Source organism: Hylaeus volcanicus, chromosome 4 (genome assembly GCF_026283585.1).
Source record: "Hylaeus volcanicus isolate JK05 chromosome 4, UHH_iyHylVolc1.0_haploid, whole genome shotgun sequence".
Classification (NCBI taxonomy): Eukaryota; Metazoa; Arthropoda; class Insecta; order Hymenoptera; family Colletidae; genus Hylaeus; species Hylaeus volcanicus.
The window spans coordinates 30,064,287-30,076,853 of NC_071979.1; the positions used below are offsets into that span (position 1 = coordinate 30,064,287).

The window sequence follows — 12,567 nt, forward strand, 5'->3', positions numbered from 1 at the left end:
CCAAGGTATCGGAGAATTTTGGTGCAGTTGGAATTTTTTGTCGGTTGCGGTTTCATGCAGACGTCAATTTCGCGAAGCGGCTCGGCCGTTTCGGTGCGAGATGTTATCGCGGCCGAGAACAGCAGAATCGCTGGCGAAATAATGAAAGCGGAACTGGAAGCGGAATCGTTGCGAACGATCGAGGCCGGCCGCGTACAATTACATTGATGTAGATGGAATTATTGAACGGTCGGATCGATTAGAATGACAACGCGGAATTAGCGTCGTGACAACAGCACGCGTATTATTAACGCGTCCGCGAAACACCAGGTTCCCCCTTCGAGTTCCACCGTGGCCGACACAATTTATTATTATTAATGCATGCAAACTCTCTGGATCACGGGCTTTTTGTTCGCATCCGTGACGTTTGTATTTAATGTTTTATGCACACATGACGCACACCACCCCATACACCATTCGCTGATTGGCCCGCTCGAGATTGAAATTTTACCTTTCGACCGTTTCGTTCGCTTATCGTTCGTCGTTGGGATTTTTACGCCGCGCCGTTGAAACGTATATCGGGCGCTTTTTCTATTTAAACGTTTCGTTCGTTAAACAAGATTATCGGTTAGATTAGAGCTTCGATGATTCAACGCAAGCTCGAGTAACTTTCTTTCTTTTAAACAACACAGAAATATCTTGTATTCGAGTGAAACGAGAAAGAGAAAAAAAGGGTCCAACGGAGAGCCTTTTAAATCATTGCTACGAGGAAAGAGCAGCGGAGCAAGTATCGTAACGTCAATCGTGTTCGCCTATTGTATTTGCCCGAAACCAATAACTCGCACGCTGTACCGCGCGAAGCTCTTTTCGAGTGCATTCACGTGCATGTGCACCGAACGTGTCCCGAGATGACTCGCGGAGGAAAACGTGACGTTTAAAAGCCAGAGTTGTCTCGCGGCTTTCGCTTCGCGTCGCTCTCCTGATCATTTTTCGAAAAAAAAAAAAAAGAAAAACTCTCTACTAATGTTTCGTTTCGTATTTTACTCTCGCTTCTTTTGTCGCGAAGAGTAGTTCCATTTCCAATTGTAACGAAAATTGCGTCGCGTCGTACGCCTATTTCGTTATCGAAGGTTTAATACTGGAACAACGGCCGACTTTACCGTCGACTTTCTTTTCCTCGTTCGTAATTCGTAGCGCATAGTGCAAAAATGCATTTTCCGTCTGCACGAATACAACTTTTTCATGGTCGAAAAACGCGTCTGCCAGGCTGACGGGATTCCTCGCATTCGACCGCGCGAGAAAGCTTTGTGCCCGTTCTTCGTTTGCGTCGGGGTTAGCGCAATTAATTCTTGAGAGTTTATTAAAAATAATTGCAAAAGTAATTGCTCTCTGCGGTGGTGGCGAGCGTGAGCTTTTTATTCAGAGGCCGCGAACTCACTGTGCTCGTTTTTGGACCTCGTTCTGATGAACTTTTAAATTAACTGTTTCGATTATACACGTCGACGTTCGTTTACGCGATCGAACGAAGACGGGGGATGGATGAATGGAAATGAATGCGAAGGTACCCCGTGCTCGCCACCGTCGAGTTTATCCATATTAATCCTCCCCGAGGATGATGCGAGTCCCTGTACGATGTAATCGATATTAAACAACGATGTTTGCAATTAATACGTTTTTTAATGCTTACTTTGCTACTTTTACGATTGCGATTTAGTTATTATTTCTAGCGACGTTGACGTCGTCGAAGCGTGCAGGAAGTTCTGTTTGACGTTCGACGGGTGCCGAGCAACGCTCGTCGCCAACGAAAAAGAAATATTCTTCGTTTTTGCTACGCGTAACGAGAGTCGCGAATCGATAGAACGGTTTTTCGCGATGGTAGGATATACAGAATCGCGGGTTCGTGCGTACCCGGCGTCCGACATTAAATGGATTTTGCCAGCGTAAAATCTATAATCTCAACAGCGGCGATAATTACAGCCGCAGTTGTCGCTGTAATTTAATAATTGCTGGTAATTTTCCGTCGTTTACTTCCACCCGACGAATCCCGAACCCCGACGGGTGACCGTACGATCGACCCGTCGGACAGGGAATCGTGACAAATTGCAACGACGGCCGAGTCGGTTCGAAACGATCGACGAATTTTTCGAAATCGAGACCTCAAAATATCCAAACGAAATAAAACGTGCTGTATTTATCTGTTGCTATTAACCCATAAAGTTTCATCCCTCTAAATAGCAGGGAGAAGTCTATCGGGCGTATAAGGTAATGTTTAAAAATATCGTTGCGGGTGTTGACAGAATAGGACAAAATATACGCACCAGGGAAAAAATCCATTTAAAAATTGTTACGAAATGATTCTAAACGAATGGAACAAGAACGGTAACGAGAATTGCCGCGGTCCTCCGAGTTTCCCTCGCAAATATTTCGCGAAATTCCGTGGAATCCTGTTCCATTGTTCCTCGTTTAGCGTTCGTCGCATAGCGTTTCGCTTTCGCCACGTGTTTTTCGTGACGCGTTCAAAATCGATACAGACCTCGAACGTTAAAACTTTGCCAGACATCATTTTTCCTGAATGTTCATCTTTATTAGTCGTTACGTCGAATAGTTTCCGCGTTACCCTCGTAAACTTCGGACTTAATTTTATATCGAAACTTTTCCGTTCAGCTTGTAATTAGAAGTCGTGGCCTGCGTTAAATATGCCCCGTTCGGGCTTCATTTTATCCCGTTCCTGTGTACGTCGGAATTCGTTAGGACTGCGTTCCGTGTACTGGTATCGGAGTATCGAGGTTTCTTTTTAGATTATGAGAAGAAAATTTATATTGACAACCGGTTAGCCTGGCCTGATAAATTACGACGATCAGCGATTAGGTCGAATACCTACCGCTTTAATTATCGGCGATCATTCTACCCTGTGTTTGCGACTCCGTCTTCGATTTATCGCGTCCAAGCTCTGTTCGTAACGTTCACGGCGGTCGGGAAAGGATCGTTGAAAATTTCATTCGGCAATCGGGAACGTTGATTAAATCACGCGATTGACTTTCCATCGGATCTCGATGCTACCAGCGTATTCCTGTCGATCTGCTGCTAGAGAGAAAAAAGTCTCAAGGCGGGACCGCGTTACACGGGCTGCTCGCTCGGCCAACGGAAAACGAATTTAGCCGTCTGTCTGTTTTATGAACGGTGTATCGATATCAATAACGAAATAATCGAATTCGTGTGTTATACCGCCGCACATCGCGATCGAATCCATTTCAAATGAAATTCCAATCTAAAGGATTACCGTTAAGCGAAATGGTCGTCGATCGAGCTTCGAGACGATCGTAATCTAAAGAAATCAGTTTCTATTCTTTGGACGATTCGATCTTTCTCCGAAACACTCGTTCTTCGCAGACAAATATGCGTTATCGCGTAGGATACCTTCAACGTGGAGGGAAGTCGCGAAATTCGCTCGCGTTTTCGATGTTTCTCCGTAAAATTCGTAGCGTTCACGGGATGACTCGATATAATTATGCGACCGGTCGTTCGGCGTCGGGACGAACCGCGTCGAGAATACGTGGCCGACCGCGTAGCTTGCATCACCACCGGGCAGCCCGACCCGGTGGTTAATCCGTCGATAATCGGACAAGCGTGACAAACCAACGCAACGCCGAGGGTGAAATTTCCGGAGAGCGAAAGAGGGAAGGAGTAGTGGACCGACACGGACGACGAGCAAACCGTGACACTGAGAGGAAAAACGGTTAGGTGCCGGTTGCAACTAAAATGGCGGAATAGAAAAGGGGATGAAATCAGCAACGTGAACGGGGAGAAGGTGGAATGGCACGTGGTTTAATTGGAAACGAATGTAGTTTAGGCAAGAGAGTTCTCTGATCGATCGACGGAACAGGTTGCGCGTCGGAAAATTTAACTACTTGAAAGTTAGGTTCGAATTGTTAGAAGTTGGTTCGCGCAGTTGTGGTTGCGTAAGGAAAGTCGCGCATTCGGATTCCCTCGAATAAAAGTATTTAAATTTTGACGAGACTTTCCTTCTCGAAGCATTCGACTCGAGTTATCGGTAATCGTTCTACGGCGCAAAGTGTTCCGAGCTCGACGAGAACGAATAGATCGACACGGAAATAGGCGAACCATGTTTCTATAATGTAATACCATTTCTTTTTCAAAGATAATCCGACTTGTGGCCCGTTCCAGTTTTTAAAATTATTCACTGGGAATTGTTGGATTGATCAATGCGGACGCGGAAACTGGATAACGAGGACGTAGAACAGGCTACACAGCACGTGCACGTTTTTCTAGGCGAGGCAAACTTTTAACAATCCGTCCTCGCGGCTAGGTTTACCGCAGTTGCGAGCGCCGCAGCTGCAGTCGAACGATAAAAAGCTCTCGCGGACACACGATGGCCTACGACTCCGATTCCGGGATTCTAGTCGACCACGACGAATATATCGGGCGGGACACCTCGGCTAACGTTAATACCACGATAATGTTCGATTAATTTGATAATTCGGAGGACAGTAGAGGTTGGAAATCACCCTCTATACGCGTCCGAGGATCGCGAATTTGGGCGGGAACCTCCGTTATCGTTTATGCCAATTAAGTTTGTTTCGCTTAATGCGACGATATTACCCTAACAAAATGGGTGCGAGGCGCTTGCTCGCGCGTTTGTTTTCCGCTGTACCGTTTAATGCCTCGCCTGGAATATTAAGGCACTACTCGCGATGCCGGAGAACATCAGAAACGCAGTTAAGACACAGCAGAATTAGGGGATTGCCGTATGCATGCTCATCGTATACTCCATTATCTATTTACTACCCATATAATTTCATTTGTTACGGCTTCCAGTGGGACTAGTTGATAGAAGATTTTACGCGATGGCGTTGAATAAATTTCAGAGAAATTGTGCGATAGTAAAAGAATCGAAATGTATATTTAACGGTAATCGACTCCTCTTTTAGGTTAAAGCGGCGAATATCAGGCGAGGATAGTTAATTTGTTGGTAAAGTTCAAGTATGCAAACTTTCAAACGAGGCGCAACTTTCTCCAGCGGCGCGACGGAGTGTAGTCAGGAATTTCCAAGAGGTTTTTCTAGGGTCGCATCGATTACACCGATCATCCCCTATTATAATTGTTCTCCGGGGAATGGGTTGCATCCCGTGAGGCTCGTTAACGCTCGTAAGCTGTGAGTTAGTATCGCCGCGCGTAGATAAAGGGGGTAGACGCGTTAGTTGGCAAAGCGGCGCCACGCCGACCGGATTATCCCAACTTGGCTGAAAGCAATAGGGCTTGGTTAACCGTGACACGGCCGTATGCAACGGCATATTTCGATGTTCGCGCGTACTTTGCGTAATTACCAACAATTCATAGACGCTTGATTATCTCGACTGTTCTCGATTACGCTTCTCCTCCTGCAGAGTAATTTGTCTCTTCCTCGTACGGGATTCATGGAGAGGTTGGGTCCGGAAATGAATCCGAATCGGGTCGTAGGTAACGCGTTTTCTATGAGCTTTATAAATTTCGATAAAAGAGTAATTTGTTTGAAAATCTGGCAAAACTTCAGGATACTTGGCCGATCGCGCTCGACAATTTTTTTATTTCGCTTCTTTTTCATCAACGTTGTTACAAAAGGTTCAACAGCCTGTCCGAAATGCTACGTGGACCGCGTCGAATTAAAGAAGAATCATGTCGCCGAGGGAAATATACGAGGGAGGATTATTCAGATTAAGCTACGTGCAATTGGGATGATCGTTCGCGACCCTCGTGACCAATTCAACCCCCGTATTCCCGTGTCAACGCTACGGTGTCAAGATAAGCGACCCTGTTTCCAAGATGAATGCGAGAGACCCGTGACTCCGCTCTCACCCTCGAATCACAATCTCGCTGCTTATCGACGAGCGCACTCTTTGTCGCGTATAGCGGGATACCTTCCAAGACTGTCTCACGGAGATAAGTTAACGTATGTACCACCATATTTCCACCTTCGATGGGATTCGAATCAACCAAGACGTTCATCGAAATCCTGTGTTTGCTATACTCCAAACGATCTTGGACAACTCGTTCGCTACCAGTCCATATAATAACTCGACTTGAAAAATGTTCTGTTTTGCACAAATTTTGCAAGGGTAGTCAATTTTTTTCCCAACGCAATCCATCCGTCTATTCCGAACGATTCTATTTCGCTAACAAAGAATCCCTGAAACATCGAACAGCCTTCCGATCGACAAATTTCCGATTGGTCCGACCAAAGGGATCCGCACAGTCAGAAAATAAAGCGATCTGAAAATATTTTTCCCTGACGCGATATATACAGGGCAGATCTATTGTTCGTGCAAAGCGTTTCTCTCTGGTGCCGGTGAAAACTCGATTCCAGAAAGGAAAATGTGCGCGCGTGTGCGTGCACGAGGCAGAAAGGAATTCCGAGCACGCAGTCCTGGAGTAAACAGCGCCGTGACCGTTGAAAGCGTCTCTCGCATTTTCCCTTTCGAGGGGTGTGAAAGACCTCGTTATTATTTTCGTCATCTCGTAACGCACGTAAATAAGCGGGTATATTAGATTTTGAAGGCTGAATTGCTGGGAAAGAGTGTGCTTCCCATAGAAAACATGGGCGTCCGTCATTGCGAGGGCGAATCGTGTTTTCGAAGCCAATTTCGGAAGAATTCTGATGTTCGAGAATCGATGGACTATGTTAGTCCGTCTGTGCCCTACGGCGGAATGAGAAATATTTGATGGTTTGTTCGTGACAGAATAGGTATACCTGTGGATTTACGTTATTCGAAAATGTTTTTAACGTTAACGTGTGGTGCCTTTCGGATCTCAACGTTTCTGAGAAGGGAAATGCGTATAATAATGTCAGGAATAATCTCAATTGGCAGTTGGTTCGATGAGGAAATTTCTGGCGGAAAAAAAAAGAGTAGGAACGAAAAAGTTAGATTCGGAGCTCGGTGAAATCTCAATTTTCGTGGGTAGAGAACTGCTCGTACGCAAGAAGTCGATAGAGGGTGCAGTGACAGAGGACCGCGAACTCTCCTTCCGGTTGCTAGCAGTATTTCAAACTCCGACGGAAACGTAAGAATTTATAACTGGTGACACGTTATAGGCTTTCCCGACCGTAAGGATTTATTTTCCGTGGTAGCTTTTTCTCCCCATCGCTCTCTAGCTCTTTACGCTTTCCGACTTGGTCGAGAAATCGGGACATACATATATCTATCTTGTTGCCAGGTGAAGCGAGACTGAAAGTGCATTTTACATACAGCGAGATTCGCGAAAACATTACTCGCAACGTGTCGTGTATATCGATCTCGAGCATTTTTCTCGACACACGAATCGACGACGCTTAAGAGGTATTAGAATTAGATAAACAGACTTTTCGACGAGAAAAAGTTACGCTGTCCCACTTTCCTTCTCGTTCCAATCGATTCAGACAATCGTCCATGCATGTAACCGACAATTTGCATCCGTTTTCATCCCATCCGAGGACATAAACACTATCGATTCTCGGAATCGCTGCAATACCGATAGAACTCATCGCGGCGCGAACCGAGCATTACGTTCGCGCGTTCCAATTTCGAGCTTAACGGAGAGTGCCTAAGATGCTCGAGCTTAATGGAAGCGTTCGCGCGGTTGTTTTGTAACTCTTTTTCTCATCGTCGCCACAGGGACTCGTGAACGCGTTAGTATTACTCGTTGCCAGCTGTACCAGCAGACGTGAATTACAGAAAAAAGAGCGGTGAATTAACGTTTCACGGTTCGTCGGCTTCCACGGACTCGATAAACGCGAGAACGATTTCGACGGAGTGAGAGAAACGGGTCGAACGCGCCAAGTTTAATCGGCTGTGAATCGCGTCGATGTTTTTAGTAACTCCTGACTCGATACGATACGAGAACCGAGACTGTTGGAATCTCGATCGATAGCGATGCTACTCTTTCGTTATATTCGACAAGAGCCGTGAAAATAATGAATTTTTTCCCGTCGTTGCATGATGTTTATATCGAGGGAGAATAAGACAACGATCCGACGAATCCGGTACACATTTTCTTCGCATCGTCCAACTAGCCGAGATGCTCGAGCAGCTTGTCGAAACTGCTGACGGGGCGGCGTCGAGGAGGCGAGTCAGGCTGGATTACGTAAACGTAGCGGCAAGGAAATTGGTTGGAAGGGAGGAAAAATGACGGTGGCCGGGCGGCGAGAGGTCTATCGGATTAGCGAGGAAAGTTTGATAATTACGCGGTAAGCGGTGCCAGGGCTGAAACGTGGAAGAAGAATCGCGCGGTCGAGGAACAGGAGACGTTGACTGTCGCGGTGGCAAAAGCGACTTGTCACCGAGGAGACGAAGGTCCCTGAAAGGGCCGAGAAATACGACGACGAAGACACCGAAGCAGAAAGTAAGTTTCTTAGAGAAGAAGGAGGACAGACAGTAGGCGGGCAGACATAATTAGCAAGTTTAACAGCGGTCGTCGGCTCTCGAATCTCGTTATCGGCGCTGTCGTTTTTCGTTTGAATATCGCGCGAGCGGAGAAGGCATCCGTTGTCGGGACCGGGTCACGGAGGAAGAAAAAGATTCCTCACGAAAGCGGAAGAAGGGAATCGAAGGTTGAAATTTGTGTAAGGAGCTACGACGGGGCAGTTACCGAGGATTCCAGAGTGGTTACAGTAAATAAATATTGACGCAGCTCGGCGACGACCATCTCGCTTGCCGGAAGTGTGTTCGACGTCGCAGATGACGGTATCGATGTCCTCGAAGTAGAGGGATTTCAACGAAGGATGGTTCGAGGGAGTCGATACGATGAACGTCGGTGCCGAACGCGTTGATTCGACCAAGGAATGCGACGATGATTCGACCGCTTTGATTTCGCGTGTTTTGCGAAAATCTAATATCTCGGATAGATAATTTACTACAATTCGATCACGAAAGAAAGCTGAATTACCTTGGTGAAGGTGAGGGTGGCTATCGGCGGCAGACGGGGTAGATTCGGATAATAGAAGCTCCCCGCGGGATGCGCCGGGTATCGTGACGTGATCCTGTAGGCGATTCCTTGGGGTTGCGTCGGCCAGTTGGCAGCCGTGAATGTGAATCCGTTATCCGTCCCTCCATCCAGCGGGTCCAACTGCGGAAAGAGACGAACAGAAAGCGCACGGTGAGTATTTCAATGGCCGAGCGGATTTTAATGAGATGGGAAAAGACTGCATTCGAATCGTACGGATCCTCCCTCGTAAATGGGCCACGACCTATATACTTCTCGATCGAGGGTCTTCAAACCTGTCCGTTTTTTCCCTAGCCCTTTTGCAAACGAAACTGCTGGCTGCTCGAACGAACGAGGGATTACCGCCGCGGTACCGCGTCCTCTTTCTCAACGGGAAATTTTTTTTCTGTTACGAGGTCAGCTCTTTCAGCGCAGGGCTCGATACTCTAACTTCGACGAATAGAACTGTTACCGTCTGTTGGTGAATTTAAAAGCTATTTCGAAGAGTTACGCAGACTTGCCTGGAAAAGTTAAGCAAAAATGTGGACGGTACGTTCGACGTTTCGTTTCTTGACATCGACATCGATTTCGTTTTTATTCCATAAACAAACTTTATAGGAAGATATAGTGTGCAGCAAAAAAAAAACGGATATATTTTACAAAGGTGAAAGACAACGGTTAAGAATAGAAATTTGTTTGAAGTTATCGATTCGAAGAAGCGATTACCTCGACTGTCACCGTATCGACCCAGTTGCCCTCGACGCAGAGCTGGAAGGAATCCACTCCCACGAACCAGTCGGGGCTGGGGTTGATGCGCGCCATGATGCTGATTAGGGTGTGATTGCCATCCAAGAAAGCTCTCGCGATACTGGTTCCTTCTCCTTGCGGGACGGGCGGTCCCGCGAACGAGTGAAGGCTGTTGGGAGAATCACCGTCGGCGTCTAGTCCGTCGGTCCTTCCGGTCTCCACGTACAGCCTCGTACCACTGGACAGCCTCTCGCCCAATCTGTACAGAGTGTAGGTGGAATCGTGGGTTCGGCCTGTAAAAATACACGCAACGAACATCGAGTTAATCTTTCAGTTTTACGCATGTTTCGCAACAGAAATACGCGACATTTGATTCGATAAGCGTTTTTGCTAATTTCACGTTATTTCAGAGATGTTTATCGTAACGCATAATCTCTATAGAAAAACACGTTGTGTTTAGTCAAGAGCACGGCTGGATCCGCGCGAAATCAATTAATGAACGATCCGCCGTATTTTGGAGTTATTCGCGTCGTCCATTCACTGATACCGTTAAATTGGACGCGATACGCGGTCGCGTTAACCTAGCGACGATGAGCATTTTTTTGAAATACGACAGACCACGGCCGACATCGAGGATCAGGTTAAACTGTTATAGAGATCGTTAGCAGCCAACCCTTTGGCGAGATAGTGGAATTTACTGGAGACAGGGAATTTGTAGTCAATGAATGCAACCGGGGAGAGAGGTTGGCATTTCTGAAATTATCTGATATACTTGCGTCTGGCGCATTCAACGTTTTTGGAAGTGGAGACCGAAGCAGAATGTAACAGCGGTTTCCATTTTTCTTAACGGATACCACTAATGGTAAACGATTAGGCTTCCTCGTAGTTTCAGCATCCTCGAAAACGAGAGGTTTAAAGGTCACCAACGATCCGAGATTTTCGATCATACCGCGCAAATTCGTACTCGAAACATTGCCGTTATAAGATAAGATAATAATATATCGTAAAGCATAATAAAATATAAAGCGTGTGCTCGGTATTCCTGGCACGTAGCTTTGCCGCGGAACTCGTGCACGAAAACAGGAAGACGTTTCTCATCTCTAGGCGGGGCCTCGGGTCATGGATAGGTAAAAGTTTGCGTATTACCAAGGATTCGACGACGCAAGAATAAGCGATGACATTTTCAGGATTTTCGAAGGACGTATTTTCCGTCTCTCCTCGTGGGAAAGAGACGAGTTGAACGTTTTTTGGTAGAATTTAGCGTCACGCTTCCCGGTCGGAGTGCTCAGCAACGATCGGTAAACGTCTTCCGCGAACACGAGGCGAACGAGTATTCCCTTGGACCATATTCGAGGCGTTGGTCTGAACAAATGTTCCGCGTAACGTGGCGGAAATAAAGGGTAACAGGACGTCGTTTGTCTCCGGCGGAGCTGTTTTCATGTTTGCTTATGCGACTCGGTGATGGATTAACTTCCAACTCGTTACTCACGGTAATATCGACTATCGAATGATGTCGTGCATGGATTCTATTTGTATTCAATAATTCGAACAGGATTTTCCAAGTTTCGGTATTTCTATGTATTTGGAAGTTCTATACGGGTTAGAGTTAAGGGGAGTAAAGTGCAAAAGCGTAAAGTGCAAAAGTGTAAAGTGTAAAAGTGTAAAATGTACTATTATAATTTTTTTTTTTATTTTTTCTAATTTCGCGGTAGTTTAACCGTTGGTATTTAACGAAGCTTTTAATATTTTCCACACTTTCGGAATATATACGATTTCCTAGCGTTCGGAAGACACGGGTGTTCTCCGAAGCGGAGAGTCGGCTCTTTTAGCAAATTAACCCCAAAAAGAGGTCCGCGAGTACCGAACACCGTGCTCTAGTTTGAGAGGCGCTAGCTCGAACCTATTAAAGCTCGTACAGACACGTATAATCGACGACGTAAACGTTATTCAAATGGGCCCGTTGTACACCGGCGAGCATTGCGATTCAGGATCACACGGCCGCCATTAAAATTCATGAGCGCCGCCCATGTAATTTCGTTTTTATTCGCTCGTACGCATCGATACGACCTCTGAGCTAGCAAGACCTCGGATTCGAGCATCTCCTTCGAACGAGAGCTAGCTTTCTCGCGGGAGTTATCGGGGTTGGTTCGCGCGGAGATCGCGGCGAAACTTCGGTCGCGTTTTCAATTTGTCCAGTTACCCGACAAAACGTCACCGGCTGCGGTTTCTCCGTCGAGTCTGGTCGGCTCGAACAGCCTGAAATTCGCTTTTCAAACGAGAGAACCGGGGTTTCCTGCTCCCTTCCCCCACGGTCTACAGCGAGTGCTGCCGCCCGTAATCCTATCCAGTTCCAGGGAGCAACTTAATTAGTTGTAAAATTAGGGAAAACCACGAGGGAAATGACTCGGACGCGAGAACTCTCCGTGGACGAGTGAAAAGGGTTCGAAAGGGAAACCATTGGATCACAGAATTCACGGGGTTGTTCGAACGAAAGCACGGAAACGAGGCAATTTGATATCTTGATAATACGCTTTACAACGAATGTTTGCGTACCTCGGTAACAAGCACGACTAGATAGTTTAGTTATTTTACGACTATTCGAAGTCGTGTATTTTCGCAGTCCGGATAAAAATGTTCTACAACTGCGATAGAGAAATTGATTAATGGACGTTATTAAGAGCACGTAAATTCTTGTTTGAATATTCATCGATCCAGTTGTTTGTTTCAGCGACAATGTATGCATACCGAATAAATCGATTGTTCAGCCAGCCTGCTATTTAAATTCCGAGGGATCTATATTTTGTTCTATATTTGTTCGTTAGCAACGTATTCGTTTCCGTGCGTGTCGCTGAATTTTATTCGATTCTATTCAATTTTATTAGAAAAAAA

The 12,567-nt window shown here is 46.2% G+C and overlaps 1 protein-coding gene across 1 annotated transcript in view; it reads right to left on the minus strand.

Annotated features, from left to right (window-relative positions):
* The window catches only part of LOC128875630 (uncharacterized), a 101,923-nt gene that overhangs the window by 13,701 nt on the left and 75,655 nt on the right, over window positions 1-12,567 (minus strand). Inside the window, exons 3-4 of the mRNA XM_054121373.1 lie at window positions 9,658-9,971; window positions 8,896-9,075 (exon numbers count right to left, since the gene is read on the minus strand). Of these exons, the coding sequence (XP_053977348.1) occupies window positions 8,896-9,075; window positions 9,658-9,971 (494 nt within the window). The remainder of the gene's footprint in view (window positions 1-8,895; window positions 9,076-9,657; window positions 9,972-12,567) is intronic.